This window comes from Clinocottus analis, unplaced genomic scaffold (assembly GCF_023055335.1).
Source record: "Clinocottus analis isolate CAN_PGR_092001 unplaced genomic scaffold, fCliAna1.0.p SCAF_17, whole genome shotgun sequence".
NCBI lineage: Eukaryota > Metazoa > Chordata > Actinopteri > Perciformes > Cottidae > Clinocottus > Clinocottus analis.
In genome coordinates this window covers 10,255,001-10,274,581 of record NW_027175898.1, presented here as the reverse complement: position 1 = coordinate 10,274,581, position 19,581 = coordinate 10,255,001, and the positions used below count along the sequence as shown (strand labels likewise).

Below are 19,581 nucleotides of genomic sequence, written 5' to 3'. Positions count from 1 at the left end.
CTGCTTAAGCACATACACAGGTAAAATAATTTGGATAATGATAATAATAATATTTTTTTTATGTATGCTTTTAAAAAGGGCTTACGTTGTAATTTTTTGTTGTTGTCGCTGTTCTCATCGCATTCGCATACTTTATTCACATGTCCACATACTTTTGGCAAATTAGGGTAGATAGAATGAAACAAGTAGTTGTTGATAAACAAAATGTATGCAGTAGGCTACGCGTTCCTGCATACATCAAAAAGAAGAAAGGAGAGGAGAAGAAAAATAAAAAGCAGTGTGTATGATTGTGTCCTTCTCCTCCGCTCCATCCCTCGTGGCCATCTCCTCTCTGGACTCAGGCAGACCAGCTGTTGTGTGTTTGTCGGAGATATGGACTTGGATGCTCGCTGAGCGACCGCCCACTCCACACATTCCTCTGTAGTCGGCCGGCTTCTCTTGGACGTTGAACAAATTGATTTGAGCGTTGATTATTCAAGGGGCATATTTTTCTTAACTTTTGGACTTGCTTGGCGCTACCTCCCACTCGTACTTTTCGCCGCGCATCTGCCTCTCTCTCCCTCACACCCATATCCAGCTGCCGCTCGGCAGGAGACAGCTGAAGTTCAAGGCTCCGTCTGAAGTCTGATTGCACTGTAGCAGATCAGCGGTGTAACCTTTCTCCTTAGGGAGCGACACAAAGTGCCCGGACACGGCTGAGAGTCATAGATATGGAGACAGAGTGGATCCATAGGTAACAGAAGCACTATCTTTGCTTGGAATAGAGACAAACATTCATATCAGACTGTCACATTGCAGTAGAAGAACTTCGTAAGGATTTTATAAATGTATGTTTTATCCGTTGTTGTTTTCCAGAGAGCTCAATTCTCGCGGTGACATTTTCCACTTGTGTGTTACTTTGCATAAAAATGTTAACTTTTCTCGGAATTGTATTATTTGTTCCGCTCTCTTATAGATTAAAAGGAATCGCTAAAGGGAATGAAACCCATGACTGCATAAAATCTATATATGTATAGTAATAATGAATATTCAAGAAATATTGGACACCAACCAATAAAGCATTCATCACAGGGACGTGAGCTGAGGCACGGCTGCAGGCACACTCCCGCTTGTTATTAATATAAATGATCCTCACCACAAATGACTAATCGACTCGACTCCGTCCTCCTCTTCTGCGTATGTAAGTCAAATCATTTTTCCCTAAAGATTAGTATGCTTTAAAAAGTGTGATAATCTCAATGAAAGACCAAAGTCTGGGATCGTAACCCACAAGGCATTGATTTACAATATGCCGTGAATTGTTCACTTCAAGGTAAAGCTTTTGGAAGAACTGGAAGTAGGGCTGGAATTTAAGATTCATTGTTTTACTAATTAATTATTTAATCTTTAAAAGGTCAGAAAATAGTGAGAATATGTATTAGCATGTCCGAGGCGATGTCTGCCAATTGTTTTTGTTTTGTAAGACACGACATATTTAATTTACTCTGACAAAAAAACAGATAAAAGCAGAAAATCCTCACATTTAAAAAGCTGGGATTAAAAATTGTTTGGCACTTCTGCTTCATAAAGACTTATCAATTATCTAAATAGATGCTGATTTATTTTTCTTTTGAATAATTTCCGCTCTGGTTGAAATATTGAAATAGTCTGAGTAGAAAGAAAAACAACAAATCTAATATAGCTCCAACTTCCAAATCAAAAGTTGAACCACAGAGTGCAGTTTGAAGATCACAAACAAAACCGGATCCCTCAAGATGACAAATGAAAATATCCGTTCTTTCAAATTGACTAACCATTCAGCCGAGACACTATTTGCAGGCATAAATCCTCGATTGGATGCGTGAAGTTGGTCAACTTGTTTAGTGTAGAATGAGGCTGGCAACCACTTGCGGGAGCTAACAAACATAAGCCATTACATTCTGAAACTGCTCTAAAAGCTACCAACAAACACTGCTCCTCTCATCAAACTTCATACAGCCAGAGAGAGCAATGAGAAAAAACAGTGAGAACACTCTTGATTAATTAAATGCTCTCTCCTCCTCGTCCTCACAAGGCCAGAAGAGTTGTGTGACTCTATATGAAGGCTGAAGCTCTGTGTGCTCCGGCTCCAGTCAAGGCATGAAACATAGATCAAGAGGAAAGTTTGAGCAAGGAGAGCGCGTGTATTATAAGCGCCTGTGGTTGATTGCTCTGAAACCCGAGAAGAGTGAGGGGGAGAAATAGCTTTGGTGAGCTCACTAATGTGTCTGATGTATTTCTTCCTCTTAAATGTAATCCACAATGCACATACACACACTTTGTGTAATACAAAAAGCACCTGTAGAGGCATAAACAGCACACCCTGATGTTGAGAATAGAGAGTTGGAGCCGCTGCTTCCAGTTGGACCCTCAGGCTCTCGATGTGTGTCGATTGTGTGTCTGCGCCGTTCACGCCAACCCTCGTGTCTTTTATTGTCGTCCAGCACCGTGCTGTAATCAGGTAAACTCAGCGGGCAGAGTAATCTCAGTCAGATACTTTGAGCCACTTGCTACCTTCTCTGCTGCTCGTCTTTCGTGTTTCATCTCTCTTCCTCCTTTTCTTCCTCCTTCTACTTCTCAGCATCCTCCAGGCGCTCTAATCTGCCTTCCCCCTCTGGCTCACCTTCCTCTCCTTCCTCCTCTAGCTCCCCTCTGGCACACTCCATCACCGCATCCACAGCACCGGGCCTGGGCCCGATTCTCTATTCATCTGGTTTCCTGGGACGAGAAGGTCTTTGTTGTGTTAGATGTACTGTAAGTGTGTGTGTGTGTGTGTGTGTGTGTGTGTGTGTGTGTGTGTGTGTGTGTGTGTGTGTGTGTGTGTGTGTGTCGGGTGTGCGGGTTGAGTATCTTTGTATTTTTCATCCGGTTTTATGAAACCTGTGGTTTATGTGGTATGTGAGTGTGATAAATGTGATCCTATGTGGACGTGTATATGTATGGGAAGCAGCAAAGCCAGTTACACTCGCAGGTCGTAGTTACACCGTTAATGTTCATGCTTACTTTTTGAAAAAGCCATTGTGTTACAAAACTCTAAGCTAATGATAGCACTGGAAATGACAGGATATTGTCCTTTACGTCTATTTCTCCAAGACTTCTATACAATCGGACATCTTTTTGCAACCAGTGGAGTTACCCCGTGTTGGCCATTAGAAACACACACGTTTAGGGGACTTACACATTTTTTCACTTTTCTGACCCTAAACCCGTGTCCTTGGATGCTACAGTGAAAATGAGGTTGATTGATACTGAGTGGATGCCGCTGTTACTGTTACCTAGTAATCAATTTGCATATTACTAAAGTCTTGAGTAGCCAAGTTGTAATGGTGTAGCCGTGTTTTGTAAATCACTTTTAATAACCGAGTGACTGAGAACTTAACACGGACCTCACATGCGAACTCATCGGTAGAATCAGCTGCCTGTAATTAATCACAAATACAAGCAATCGCATTGTTTATATATGAACAAACATAACCGGAATTTAGCCTTTCTTGTTGACTCCCTCACCAAACACACACACACACACCACACACACAAACACACACACATATGTGCATACACACTCACCCTCTGTCCTGTGTGTGTTTAGATTGAAAATGAAAGCATCCAGTAAGAGTGTTTGCCAAGGTGTCTGTTTGCTGGATAGATGATTTAGTGGGTGATTCTATGAGGAGAGCGCTCTGTGGTCTCAGCTGGGATGGAGCGAAAGAGATAGTGAGGAGGGACGAGTGGAGGAGACTGCCCCAGTCAATTGATGTAGAGGTGTAGTGGGGCAGCATTCTGGGTAATAAGGCTTGCGTCCGCTTGTACACACACACACACACACACACACACAACCACACAAACCTGAACGTACACACAGAATCGTCCGGCAGATTAAATGCGCTGCAGGTAGTAAGACAACATAGAGGGAAAGAGAGGGACGAGGGGGAGGCTGTTGAGTCAGTGTGTAAGCCGCAGGGCAGCAAAGTCTTCCTCTAGCACTAAGTCAGCCACTGATCTCATTTCTCCACAGATGGACTCCTAACACACTCCCATCAGGGGACAAATAGATATTCCCTTCGTCTCTCTTCCTCACACATTCCTGCACCAACGACCTTTTCTCTTTATGCATCTCCCACTCTCCCTCTATTTCTTTCTCATGGTTTATTGCTTTTTTTGTTTCCCCCACCCCCCATCTTGTCTTCACTCCGTCTATATTATCCTCCTCCATCCCAATATCCCTCTCATTCTCACGCACTATCATTCTTATTTTTCCCTGCATCTCCGGGTTCAATCCCCTCCTGTCCGATCTCTTCATCCCGTGTCAGACCAGACACCATTACCCTCTCTCCTCTTCCTTTGATCAATCACAGCCAACAGGTGCTGTAGTCGGTGTCCTCCAGTGAACGGCCACCACGGTGTCTCCCGTTTGCGTTCATAACCCGGCCCTGCCTCCACCCCCTGCTCTTTCTCCTCGTTCCCCTCACCACATCCGTCCAGCTCGTGCCCCAGTTTGTCAGCGAAGCAAAACTGGCTGTGTCTCGGAGCCCATCATTCATCTCCCCCATCCTGTCACGGCGGCGGCTTGGCTGGTCTCAGACAAATAGCATCACAGAAGATAATATAGCCACAGCCAGAAAAGAGCCTAATAAATGGTCCCTCTGCCGACCTAATAGTCCTGCTTTCCACTTGGCCAGTGGACAGCGGGCAACACGGACACCAACATCGGCTGCTCACGAGGATAAGCTTCAACTAGCCATGACATCGTGCGACACACGTACACACACCTTATGAATAAATAAGCCTTCAGGCCTAAATCAAAGCATACTGCACACGCGGCCTTCAGTAACATGTATAGGGATATGTGTTATGTTGCAAAATGTGTTGTTGTGGAAAAAAGTGGAAAAACAAAATGTTAATCTGTGTGTTTCTATCATTTAATGCTACAGCATATGAATATTCTCAACAGGGTGTAAGAAAATTACATAATTGAATGAACACACGTGTCTCTTCTCTAAATCCGGTATATCGTGGCATTTAATTGTTTGCCTCCCACCTGAGATGGCATTTGTTATGGCATATGTTATGAATTAGTCTCCTTTGTCACGATACCAGGTGGTGATTTCATTTAAGCCGTCATAATTATTTGGGCTTTCTGTTTGAGTAGAACGCCACCGCTGCATCTCCATCTAAGATGCTGACATAGTTTAGATCAGTTCAACAGCTTCTAACAAAACATACTACAAAACATATAATACAGGTTTATTGTTCCAATGTGTTGAGAAGACACACCTAACAAAAAAGGGTTAAAATAGTCAAAGTTGACTGCCAGTAAGAAATGGATAATGGGGTCATCTCCGGGGTCAAAATCGAACATTTTCTTGGCCCATCCATCCGTCCGTCCTTTGTTCCCGTCAGTGTTTGCTCCCTGCAGTCACAAGTCCTACGACTGCAAGAGGGCGTCAATGTGAGAATATTGTTTTTGGACATTTGCTAAAAAAGAACTGATGCTGTGGTTTTTCTAATAAGGACAGACTCCAACTAGAGTGTGGTAAGATGTGACTTTATTTGATCACCAAGTACAGAGAGCCCTGAATAACACTGTTAGGTCTGCTGTGTATGTATTTGTGTACATCTGTAAGTTTTCGTGCCATCATCAGCGCAGGGCCGAGAGAATTGCCACCACCAGAATCGCTGACTGCGTCCTTTCATCGTCTTTTCTCTCACTGATGTGCCTCTTCCATTCTCCTTGATCATGGCTACTGTTGTCATCTCGCCTCCTCCAGCATAATGAGTCAGTGTGTGATGTTAGATGGCTGCTGACAGCGTGTCCTATGACTCACATCAGGGTGGTACTGCTGTCCTAGCATATCTCAATATTTCCCACCTCCCTCTATCCTCCCATCCCTTCTCTCCTCTCTCCCTCTGTGTCTGTTTGGACTGTACCTCCCCCACTGGATAGGGACATCTGCTAATAATAAGGAAACATACTGTAAAGGTGACACACACATATAAACCCCGCACGCACATGCATGATCCAGTTGAGCTGCTAAGCCTGTTTTGTAGTGTTCAATAATTTTATGAGTTTTCATGGTTTGTCTCTCGTGAGTAAAAGAAGCCAAAACATAGAAGCTGGAAAAAAAGGAGTGCAAGCCAATCTGTGGAAAGTCCGATGATGACAGAGGTCAAATTGACACTGGAACTGAGTGAGATTATAGGGCTTTGATTTCATGTCCAACAGAGATGTGTGGCTATTCCTTGAGCTGTGCTAGAAACACCACAGTAGACTGTGCAAAAAATTACAGTATCTCAGTTTCTCATTTTAATATTGCCACTATGTTTATCTTTCGATCACAACAGTATGCTCTTTATCGTTTAGATCCACAAGCACAGCAATATATGATTATTTTTGCTGTGGATGTCATGTCAGCTTCAGCCGCTCAACCTGTGGTAAACAGTAAACATTTCTGTACTGGTGTAAGACCTGCTTAGGACAGACACCTCGCCATGCTTTATGTAAATACCACACTTAAACACTCCTGCTTTAAAGGGTCGAGGTACTCGTAAACCTTGACAGACCCTCGGGCCCGTAAAACCCTGACTGTTTATGGATGCCCGTACCTATCTCCTTCCACCCATAAACAGTTGTCTTTGTCCTTGTGGGATAGAATGGGTGAAGAGGTAGTTTTAGGCCATATACATGCTAAAGTTTGATATTTTTTTTGGGGGGTAAAGTTTGCAATCACATATCTTGAAAAGTTCTGCTTGACTTGTTTATTCACTTAGGAGACAATGTAATTGAGAAGTGGGCAAAAAAACTTGCAAACTGAGTTTTAATATGCATATCACATGACCATTTACGCAAACTGGCCATGCCTGTGACGGTGTAAACAGGAGGCAGATTTTCTATACACGCCAGTTGGTTTTGTTGCAGAAAATAATGCGGAGGAAGAACGATAACGGCGAAAAGAGGGACCAGAAATGTCTTTGCTTGAACTGACGACGAGGTCAAACTGTTGATGTGTGACGATAAGGGAAGGACACGTCAGGACCGCTAAGACCCAATCAAGTAGAGAACGCCGGCGTCTATATAATTGTTTCCTAACTTGTCCGTCTATGTTCATCCACACTAGGACGTAACCCTTTTCTCATTTATCCGTCCTCGGGAGCGTTTCCAAACTCCTCCATATTCAATGCTCTAAAACTTGCGTTTTAAATTGGAAATGTAGTCCTGTGAACGTGGCCTTACTCTCCCTTGCCCATGTCCCCTGGGAGCTGCCGCCCTCAGGCTTCCCGTAGCGTCTCACTGCCTGAATGCAGACAAACTGCATGCCGTCCACTTGGTGCCATTGTCATTGCTGAGCAAAAGTTCTTTTAATCATTCTGCCGACCCAACCCATTGTGATTTACTAGCCAGACGCATACATAGGCATCCACTCCCAGCCAATTGCATTAAAGAGATAAATAACCAGACCAATAAAAGTGTTGTGAGGGGGCCGAATGGGCCCTGGAATGCTCATAGTCCATTTGGTGCAGTAAGCAATGGGGGGGAGGGAGGAAGGAGGGCTTTTAGTGGAAGGTTTTTTAGGGGTGATATTGTGATTGGTGGTGGAGGTGATGTCATGTCATCCATCTTAGGGAGCCACTTCATTAGGCTAATGGAAGGGCTGGACCGCTCACCGTTCGTTCCCTACGTTAATGTCTGTGTGTGTGTGTGTGTGTGTGTGTGTGTGTGTGTGTGTGTGTGTGTGTGTGCGTTTGTCCTTTCATTGATGGCAGCTTCCAAGGCTAAAGTGGTTATGAAGACTAAAGTGATTTTATAGACATAAATGTGTGTGTGTGTGTGTGTGTGTGTGTGTGTGTGTGTGTGTGTGTGTGTGCGCGTGCGTGCGTGCGTGCGTGCGTGCGTGCGTGTGTGTGTGTGTGTGTGTGTGTGTGCGTGCGTGTGTGTGCGTGTGCGTGTGAGTTACTTTCTAGGTAAGTGTGTATATGTGTGCCAGTATTTTCACAGTAGTGCAGTAAGGACAGTTTTGGGTAAAGGGAGATAATACAGTGAGTCTGAGGAGCTAGAACACACCTTTTTCTTTTGATGTTTAAACTACAATCAAGTTCCTTCAATGACAATGAAAATTGTGAAGTGAAGAGCGGATACTCTGCGCGCTTTTGGGTAGTCTCAGTGATAGACTTTGATTTGTCGCTGACTTAAATGAGTATGTCACTTCAAATGTTCCTCTTGTGACAAGTGAAGAGGACAAATGGAAACGCTCTTTGAATTTGCTCCGACGGTTGGCCTTCTCTCTCTTTCTCTCTCTCTCTCTCTCTCTCTCTCTCTCTCTCTCTCTCTCTCTCTGTCTCTCCATACTTGTCAGTTTTTCCACCTGAAACCGACGGCATTCTCGTCTGGACATGTGCGGTCTTTACGAGAGCGATTCCTCTGATTCCATTCCATCTATTTCTTGTCCAGGTCGTTCCACTTTCAGCAGCTCTGTGTCATCTATTTCTATGTTTTTCAGACGTCATATATGAGGCCTGCCTCGGATTTGCTTTCTAACATCCTGATCTTATTATATTGACTCTTTACTGCCCTTAACTATCCCCAAACTTTTCATTGTGTATCTGTCTATATTGTCCTTATGAAACAGAGAAAATACAAGTGTACACCAGGCTTAATTGCCACGTTAACTCATCAAAAAAACACACTTCATTCAAACGAGAGGAAAAGACTTTCAACTGTTCCAACAATCTCTTTGTTTTGTTCTGCCATTAAATTACCACAGTTAAATGAGTGACAAATTAAGCAACAAAGCTTTCACGCACAACCTGACGCTCGTGGCCTTGACAAGGTGCTGACAAAACGCTGGCATTTCTCGCTCAATGCTTTCATAGACAAGTGAATGATTCCATTACCAACTAATTGTAAGTCTGTTTATTGTTACTGCCATGTAGATACATTAACGATAATATCTTAATTTATTTAATTTATACACAATTACTTCCCATTTGCAAACTTCACATTAAATTCATCACAAGCAACAGGAATGTATCTCCATTAGCAAATACTTTGAATCCCTCTAATTCCCTCTTGTTTTGTGAGATCTCTCCTCAGGACATTAACCTGATATCACATTCAGATGTTTATTAACACCATTTAGACTACAAGTATGAACATACTATTTCTGCGACTAAACTTGCACCGTGGAGGTGTAAATGAAACACAACAGCCACACTTTGTCCAAGCTGTGCTGTGATGTTTCATTTGAAAACCACCATTTCCCTACGGAAAGTAAATCTAGAAAGGAAGAAACAATGAAAAAATAAATGAGTAGTTTCCTTAAACATATGCTCTGTGTTCTCATTAAGATGTGTAAATGAGGGGACGGGACGAGGACTAGCCTTAGCCGTGCGCCGGTATCCCTCACGTATGGACACCTGCTACCAGAGCAAAGGTACAACAGCCAAGCTGTTTCCTATGAATAATAATTAGCTTCTGGAACTGAAGGTCGCAAGCCACCGGGAATAGAAATACAAATATTCCCTGCTTTTTATGTATTATTTGTGACAGCCATTAATTGGATGTCCATGTCTGCTCAGATCTGAGGAATGAATGAGGCTTCAGACAACATTTCCAGACGAACGTGCATCAAGGTGGGCATTTCCTTTGAACTCTGACATAATCTTTGATGGGCCTGATGGATTGAAGCATAGAAAAAAACATGTCAATGCTTAGTGGATTCTTGTCAAACATGTTAGAAATTAGAAGACAGCCTTTCTGCTGCCATCTGTGAGTCAACATTTGTCTGCTTGACGCAACTGGGGACAACATTATTAGGGGACGTCGCTGTCTGGATGTTTTTATCTGATGTAACCTGTGGGTCACAGAGAGAGATGCGTACGATGTGGAACGTTTGCACAGGTTTCAGAACTTCCAGGACCTTCTTTTAAACGATACCCTCGAATCCTGATTTATTCTGTGGTGACGATAATGGGTTAACTCTTTGACCACTGCCTCATTATGGCATATGACAATGTTTGCTTATCACGTTAGAAAGTGTGAAGGCAATCTAATATGTTAATGTGTCAATCTGCACCCATTTCACATGTCTTCGGAGTGTGCTTTCGGAGCTCTGTGTACATGTTATGTGCCTACAGCCTATTAGTGAACCTTTGCATTTCAAAGTGCACTGCTTGTTTGGCTTGTGCACACTGCACACCGCGGTGGCCTTTAACGCATGTCCCTGGTGCCGATCGATTTTGTGCCTAGCCAGCAGCCCACTGCTAACCTTGAGGTAAGCTGGCGTAATGAGATCGCATTTGATGGCATTGACTCGCACCTGACAGCACTGACACTCTCCTTCCAGCCAGGGAGGGACACAGACAGACACAATGGGAAAGGCTAGGTCCTTTGTGGTTGGCGGTGAAAAGCTTTGATTCATTTTCTTTTAATTTTCATTGTCATTAACAGTATATCACCACCCTCTAAAGAGGTCGGGGTTCTGAACGGCGAAATGGGTGACACAGACACACTATTTCAGTTTTTAATCACATTTATACTTATGCGTATTATTGGAAGACTGTAGCCTTCTTTTGTTTTCCCATAATCCCTCATTTATATAAACCATTTCTTGGGAGCGAGCTGGTATGTTGGGCATGAGAACGCCAAGACTCCTCACACACATGTGTCCCAGGAAAAATATGTAATCAAATTTAAAACATATTTTAAAAGTATAGCTGCCCATCCAGTGGGATATACCTGTGAAATAACAAGATGTATCATACCAGTAGGGCTGTGACAAGCACACTGAAGCTGAGCATGAATCAGGCTACAGTTGTATGAGGGAAAACCATTACCTGAGTGGCGGTAATTGAAACAATAATGGACATGTTAACAGCTTGGAAAATAGCATCGATCCTTCATTTAAGATGAGCCCTCTTTATGAGTTAATACCATGACTAAATGCCACAAACGGGTATTGCTCTCGGTCATATCTAGGTCTACTTGGCTAATTGAAAAAGAAATGAGCAAGAAGAGGCTTTTGTGAGATGTGAAGACTGATTCTCCCACCTTTGCTCGACAGGACTTTGAACCCCTCCCACAGCCGGGGATTCCTGGGTAAAGATTAGCCAAAGACATGGCAGGTTTTTTTGGCGGAAGTGTGGAATTGGAATTCAATTCCTGTATACCTACGTACAAATGTAGACTAGTGAGCTAGTGGGAGCCAAATCGATGGGAATGTAGCAGCTTTAGCTCCTGTGCAGCTAGGGAGCATCCTCAGCTGGTTACGTCTTTGTCTCACCCTCTGCGACGCCTTTCTCCACTCTTACTTTCTGGTGCACAGTCTGATCTTTACACGTTTTCATCCACCCGGCGTACTGCTTTGCTGATGTCCAACTTTCACCTGGCCGAAGTGGCACTGAGCTGCGGCTAGCCGATGGACTGAGCGCTGCGGCGCCGGATGAACACATGGAAAATGAGATCGCTGACCTACAGCAAAGGTTAGACTTCAGTAAGCATGAGCAGTCAGATGATGGCTCGTGTAGGGGTTGGAGGTTTAATAAACTACTGCTGGCCACAGGCCTGTTGTACCTCTCTGCTCGTAACCTCATGTGGATATCGTGTGTGTGTGTGTGTGTGTGTGTGTGTGTGCGTGTGTGTGTGTGTGTGTGCGTGTGTATTGTAACGCGTCTGAAGATGCAGGACTCATTGTGGCTAGCTGTGTTAAGGTGAAATGCTGTTATTGATTGCACACAAAGGTTAAGGGCCTAGCTTGAGGTGTGTGTGTGTGTGTGTGTGTGTGTGTGTCTGTGTGTGAGTGTGTGTGTGTGTGTCTGCGTGTGTGTAGGGGTGTGTGTGAGTGTGTGTGTTTGTCTGCGTGTGTGTAGGGGTGTGCGTGAGAGAGATCATGTTAGTGTAATTGTGAGCCACAGCTGTGCTGTTTGTCAGCCTTTGGATTATCCATAGAGGGAAACGGGGGGTGGGGACTAAAGCAGAGGGAAATACCGGTGTGAGGAGACAGAGATTGAGACCATGGTGGCGTCACAAATTAATTGCTCTGTGCTATTTTGAAGTACTGGTATTTAACTTGAGTGTTTCCATTTTTAGAGACTCGTCGCATCTACTTTCAGAGGGTGATGTGCTTTGAAATTTCTTACATCTGTTTTTTTATTCTGGCTTTGTTTATGGTGCAAGAACAGTGAAAGTCAAATCAAGTCAAATTTGGCATTGTAAAAAACATTAGCACTGAAAAAATATAACACTAGCTCAAAAAATGTTTCAGTTTATTTTTTATATTTTTTTGCATTCTGTCGTGTTACTCGTCTCTGTTTTCAATGTCGATTTTTTTTTTCTCAGTTTCAACTCTTCATCGCCGTTCTGCCGTGGAGGTGGAGGGAATATAAATGGAGCGGGCAAGGAGAGTGTGATTTACATATAATCTGCATACTAAGGGGAGAGCCTCAATCTTCTCAAGCCACATTTCGCTCCAAAGCCTTTGGCATCACCACACAGCTAGCATATGATTCCTGGGATTGTTTTAATCCACTGAGGAGATGCTAAGTCACAACATTTTTATGAAAGTTCAAATATGAAATTGTCAAAATGTCTTTTGATGTGACTTTCACGTAACAATAATCGACACTGAACTAATTTATGAACTTTAGGAACTTTTTGAGCAGAAATTTATCGGCTTCTCTGTCTAATGTTTTTAACATAAAAAAACAAATAAACAGGTGAACTCATGGAAGCATTAGCGTGTCCTCGCTGTGTGCTCATGCCGGAGGGGTCAGTCTGATTTGTAGATCCAGTAGAGTGACATTCTCTCCTTTGTATGCAAACTATATGTAAATCATGCTCTCCTCGCCCGCTTCCCTCAAACATCTCCAAACGCGACAAAACGATGACACAGAGTTGAAACTGAAAAAATAATCAGTTGGAAAGAATAACTGATACTAAGAAAAGAGTGGCATGAAGTACAACATCTAAAGATAACAGCTCTAAACTGCATCTCAACCATCCCGTACATACTGGTACATACATGAACTTTGACCTCTACATTTAACCGCTGCTGTAAAGCGCTCAGGTATGGAGGACAGAAAATGACTCAAGTATAAATAAATAAATGCATGAATAAATACAGGAATACATAAATAACAGCTTAAATAAATGTATAAATAAATACAGGAATAAATAAATAAATGCTTAAATAAATGTATAAATAAAAACATCCGGGGATATATAAATATAAGTTATACCTAAACAGGACACCATTAAATGAATCTATTTCTATTTCTATTAATTATATTAGTTTTATTGGGAGGGAGTTCTACCAGATCGTCAAGATCCCTTCTCACTTAATGACATCATGAAAAGCGCAAGATCACAGCTCGCTTTTTTGCGAGTAGGACATGTTTGTGTCGCGATGCGTAGAACATCGTGAAAGCCGCTGCATGCCGTGCTGCTCATAATGTTTATTTAGCACGTAACAAACTTCTGGATGTGTTGAAAGCACACCATACATATCGTCATTGTAGAACATGATAAAAGTGGACTCATGATAAGATACAGGGAATCACACACAATTTATTTTCATCATGAATAATACATACATACTGATTCACCCATACACATATTCAAACTCCTAGTTATATGGTAATCTACACACACATACATGAATATACACATATAATACATGATACGCACCTACAGTACATCTGTCCTCATAAGTATATATTAATTTGTACTCTACTGCCAGCAGACACATTTAAATAAACCTAATTTGATTGATGTGGGTGATCAGGCACTTAAACTCAGCTGATACATTTTCTCAACAATGACATATTTACTTGTCTGATATTTTGCGATGCTTATGTGACTCTCGAGCCCGACGTTATGCTGCATTCACAGGAAGTGTTGCGAATATTAGCTACGCTTTGAATGTGGAAGCAGCATTACACACCATTACATTCACATCCACCACTGGTCATACTAAAGGCCTCATACCTCACTTCCTTGCTCCCTTGCTCTTTTGGTCCTTGTCGCATGTAATTATAGAGGAACACTTATTCTCTTCCTTCCCCTTCGTGCATCTCCATGTGTGTATGTCTGCATGTGTCCAAACAATACCCACAAAAACCACAACATGCACATGCATTCTGCGAGGATATTCTCTTTCACACTGTCTAGCTGCCCTTCCTCTGTAGACACCTGTGGTTAGGAGCACAAATACACACACACACACACACACACACACACACACACACACACACACAAACACACTCTCACATAAAATCCAAACACACACACACACCTGGTGTCTCCCACCTCTTTGCCAGAGTGTGAGTCTCTTTATGAGAGGCCTGCCTGGCGCCCAACTGTGAGGCCCTTTTAATTAGAGCCCTGCTGTTAAGCACAGGCCTCCCTCGTGGTCTCATCCTCTCCCCTCCACCTCCTCACACCTACACACCCTCTGTCACACACACCCACCACTGGTTTGCTCCTCTCCCTCTCTTTGTCCTCATGGCCTGGTTCACATATAGTATCCACATGTATCGAGAAAGTATTTACTACAGCTCCAGGTGAAATATACATTTTCAAAGGAGCGCTTGTGATCAGATTTTGCTTCCCAGTTTATCTCAGAGGATACTGCACACTCAAACATATTGAAGTAAACTAAAGCAGACTGTACTGTAATGACACGCATCAATGCTGGTGTTAATACTGACATTTCTTACCAAATGAATAAAAAAAATGGCATTTCATGGGTTTTAAACTGACTCTACTGTTGTAAATCAGTCCTTATCTTGCGAGGCCTGTGCTGAGATAGAGTCGTCCGTTTGGGGTTAATCTACCTCATGAGATAAAATAATGTTAATGCCCTTTAATCAGACCCCCCTCTGTGAACACAGACTAGCATTACAATCACAGCACAGACCTTACACACATTGCAAAAGATGGTGAATTTGTCTTAACAACTTGCATTTAGTTGCTTAACTGTTGTCATCTAGCTGCTGGATAGTTATCTCGCTCATGTTGGTTTGCTTCCTCCACCTGGAGCACTGGTTATAGAAAAAGAGGAGGGGGAGAGAAGGCTGCACAAACTTCCACACAAATGAGAAGGCAAGGCAAGTTTATTTGTTTCAACAAGAAGGCGATTGAAAGTGCTTCACATAAAACAATTAAATCAACACATAATGTAGAAAACAAGATAAAAAAACAAACAATTAAGAACATTCAATAAAACATTAAAAACAGTCAAGAAGCAAAAAATAGAACAAAAGTTGCAGTGCAGTTTAAGAAATACGATGAATAATAAATTACCTAGACTAAACTGTTATAATAATAGTAATAATAATAATAATAATAATAATAATATCATAACTTAATCTAGATAATACAGAGGAAACAAGGAAAAAAACGATTGTTTTCAGGGGGAACAACACTTTTTAAATGTGATTTCTTTTCATATTTCATATACATTCCTAAGGAAAAATAGGATCTTTGTTTTAGAAAACTTTGATATATATGAGAAAATAAGATTATCTGCTTAGTCTTAAACTGATAAGGAGCCCTGAAAGAAATTGGGTTGGAGGGTTATCATTGTGTGCATGGTTGGTGATAAGAAAGAATGACAACACATGCACTCACATTACACCCTCGGCCGCGTAACTTCTGCTCAAAGTATTCTTGGCACTCGAGCTGTTTCACTCGTAACCTTCATTCCTCCATTTCCTTTTTCAAACATGGCCAAACCCCCTTGAAAAACACCAGGTCTCGTCTGCATCTGCCTGCTATATCAAAGAGCTATTGTGTTTGGAAGCCTCCTTCCTAAGCTGCTTTCCTAAGGAACTTCTGCGGGCAGGGCTAAGTTGATTTGAAACAATGCAGGTTGATATTATGTTGAATCAGGAATTTCGAGCTAAACTTCCCAAAGCTGCTGCAGCGTGTGTGTGTGTGTCACCTGGTTCCTGGCAGAACAGGAGATTATAACCAAACAACATACACATGATGCATGCTGACCTCGGTCAGACATCTTAAGGTGGCGGTTGCAGCACAGCTCCGTAACAGTTGCCATCCATTAAGCTTCAGTTCCCAACAGTAAATATCCCCTTCAAATCGACTCCATGTATTTTAAATTAGTTCGGAGGAAACGTGTTGCCTGCAACTGTGACTGCTTGTCTTCAGCTTGATGGGGGAAGACAGGTTGTTTAGGACCGTGGGGAATGATGGATGGAGAAAGAGCAGGGAGGAGGTGGAGAAGGAGGTGGAGGAGGAGGAGGAGGAGGAGGAGGAGGAGGAAGAGGCAGCCACAGCTGTTGTTGTGCGTAGTTTAGTGTTAGTCTGGTGTGGTTCAGAAGAAATCACAGCAGAGCCCAAGAGAGACACAACCCTTGTTGTCTTAATGAACAGGCAGACAGAAGGACAGACAGACAGACAGACAGGCAGACAGGCAGACAGACAGACAGGCAGGTAGACAGGCAGACAGACAGACAGGCAGACAGGCAGACAGGCAGACAGACCGTTTCTCTGCCTCTGTCCTTGTCTTCCTTCGCCCTCAGCGTAGCAAATGTCATTGCACTGGGAATGCATCCGCGTCTGCATCTGTATCGACCCTTCCTCTTCCTCAGAGGAACAGTCAGCCAACTCCTGCTCAGTCCTTTTCCTTGTGTTCACAGAGCAGGAGTTTTTTTATTATGATTGTTTTTAAAGATTTTTTTCTCTCACTCCATCTGCCCTGGGTTGCAGTTATTGCCGTAAGCAGAGAAGAAGAAAAAGACAGGGAGGGAAGGAATGAAGAAGAAGAAGAAGAACGGAAGTTATTTTGCTGAAGGACATTTGCAGAGGCTTTTAACACCCCCCCGGCCCCTCCCCACTCCCTCCTTTCCCTCTATCCCTGCTTAAACACCCTTTTCCCTTTTCTCCTCTTTAAATATTGAGAATCATTGCAAATTCCTCTGGCCTCTTCCTTTTGATGCTACTGGCCTCCCAACGGCTCAGCATTAGAAATGCACTTGGAAGGGCTGAAACTGTCAGTATAGCAACAGCAACAACTCCCCCTTTGCAGGACCTACTTGCTCCCCCCCTGAAGGCCCCAGTAAACGGGTCTGAGCTTTGCTGGTTCCCAAGCTGCACCTCTTCTCCGGCTCCCCGTGTTCTGTAGTCTGAAGGCCAAAGCTCTCCCTCTGGGCTGACTTTGGCTGCTCATTTTCACTCTAACAGGGGGTGGCTCTCCACAGGCCTGGCTTTTTAACCTACACCAACATGCATGCACACACACACACACTCACACACACACACACACACACACACACACACACACACACACACACACACACACCATGCAGCTGAAACAGACTGCGACTGGGCTGACTTCTATCATTTTATTCTTTTCTTTTCGCCAGGCTCGCGCCTCAAATACACACATGCCGCATACTCATTCCTCCCTGATGCCTTTTTTATTTTATTGCTCACATGGCTGCATTTGAGATGCTATTTAAGATTGTGCTAACTAGTAGGCTGCAGACGCCTCTGTTGTGGGAAGCTCAAGAATAAAACAGAGCCTTTGTTTAAATACAAAACAAGCTTTTCCCTAACGCCGCATTCCTCATCCTGTGCTGTTTTTGTTCGTGTTTCTCCAACAGGAAAACAGAAAATAGCTGTTAAATAAAGCCAAAGCTGTTAAAGTTGCACTGCATCTATAGGCTAACCAACGGTCAAAACGCGGCTGGAGAATTCTCCCCCGTCGCTTTCATCTAAATCAGGAGAAAGGATCCTGAGCAGAAAGCAAGTGCAGCAGACTGAGATCATAGACGTGTTACTGCTTAACAGCCCACTTTATGGGATCGGCTCTCTTTGTGTTTTAATGAGGAGGCCATGGATGGGTGGAAAGGAAAGGAAAAGAAAGGAGAGAGAGAGAGAGAGAGAGAGAGAGAGAGAGAGAGAGAGAGAGAGAGAGAGAGAGAGAGAGAGAGAGAGGGTTGAGTCTGATTAGAGCGTAAAAAGACTGAGAAAGAATAAAGGATGGAGTGTTTGGAAGAAGTCAGAGAGGTTTAATGTCGCCTTCTCTCATCAGGTCTAATTAGGAGTGAAAGAAAGGGCCGAGGGGTCCTCCTTTAAGTGCTACTGTTAATTTTTCACATCACAGGTGCACTTTGTGATACACTCTTCTTTGCTCAAAGAAAGTGTTTTCTTATTTAATTGTATAACCTCAAGAAATAAATCCACAGCTTCTCTCCAGGATTTATCGTTGAATAGGACAATTATGGCAAACAACTTGGTGGTGTGTGTGTGTGTGTGCTCGTGTGTGTGTGTGTGTGTGCGTGCTCTTCAGTCCTCTATATTTACCTCCCTCTGAAAAGTGTTTTGAGCCCCCAGTGCAATGCCATGAGATTGGCAGTTTGCTGTGTGCTGATAAAGTCACGATCCGTGTGTGTGTGTGTGTGTGTGTGTGTGTGTGTGTGTATGTGTGTGTGTGTGTGTGTGTGTGTGTGTGTGTGTGTGTGTGTGTGTCTGCTACTAAAAGGGAGGAAGAAGGAAAGAGTGGAGGCTGGACACCTCAGGAATGTTTTTTTTCGATAACAAGTTCCCCCAGCGCTCGAGAGCGCTATTGTACAATTTTGTGTGTTTTGCTGCACTGTCTGCGTATGTTTGTTTTTGTGCGTGTGTGTGTGAGCCCTGGGGGAGGGGAGGTTCTGCCGCTTTCTTGCTATATTGTTATTGGCCACAAGTGTATTACGCTCTCTGACTCTATTTTTACATTCATCACACTGAAAAATGAAATGAACCAAATGTCATAATTGGACATTTGGCTGCTGTTGAATTTGTTTCAGATTTCCATTCTAATGCAAATCCACAGACACACATTCCTACTTCATGCCTCGTGTGCATCACCGCAGCGCTGCGCGACAGCAGAGCCGCCACTGACTCGTACGTCCTTTGCCGCCTGCTCTTCTCGTGCCGTCTGTCTGACTGTGTGTCCTCGTCCCCAGTCAACACCGGGGACGGCATCGACTACAGCCAGCAGAAGAGAGAGAACATCGGCGACCTGATCCAGGAGACTCTGGAGATGTTCGAGCGCTACGGAGGAGAGGATTCCTTCATCAACATCAAATACATGGTGCCCACCTACCAGTCCTGCATGATTAACTGAGGGGGGTCTCCGTCTGATGTTACACAGACGCTTGACATTAACCGTGTGTCAGTGTGTCTGTGTGTCTGTGTGTCTGTCAGTATATCTGCCCCCAACTCTTGTCTTATCTTTTTCTTTATCCTTGCCCTCCCCTAATCTTTTTGTTTCTGTTCTGCGTCTCCTTTTAAACTCCGAATACATTCATCGCAAGTCATACTTTGTGTATCTGTGTGTTTATTACTCTCACTTATTAATGAAGCTTGACAGAGCAAATTTGCCTCATTGAAATACAGGGATTGTTGATTTTTGTTGTTGTTGTATTGCTTTAATGATTTATTTAGCGAGCTGATGAGGAATCCTTGATGCACAGTGACTTTACGCCAAACAGCGACATGCACCAGATGAACAATGTAACACTTTCACGTTGTATGAAAACGCAAGTTTTGAAAATGTTATTGAT

At 43.2% G+C, this 19,581-nt stretch overlaps 1 protein-coding gene across 1 annotated transcript in view; it reads left to right on the top strand.

Moving 5' to 3' along the window:
• The window catches only part of pacrg (PARK2 co-regulated), a 119,383-nt gene extending 100,046 nt beyond the window's left edge, over positions 1–19,337 (top strand). Inside the window, exon 5 of the mRNA XM_068580972.1 lies at positions 18,982–19,337. Within this exon, the coding sequence (XP_068437073.1) occupies positions 18,982–19,142 (161 nt within the window). The 3' untranslated portion in view covers positions 19,143–19,337. The remainder of the gene's footprint in view (positions 1–18,981) is intronic.
• The last annotated feature ends 244 nt before the right edge of the window (positions 19,338–19,581 follow it).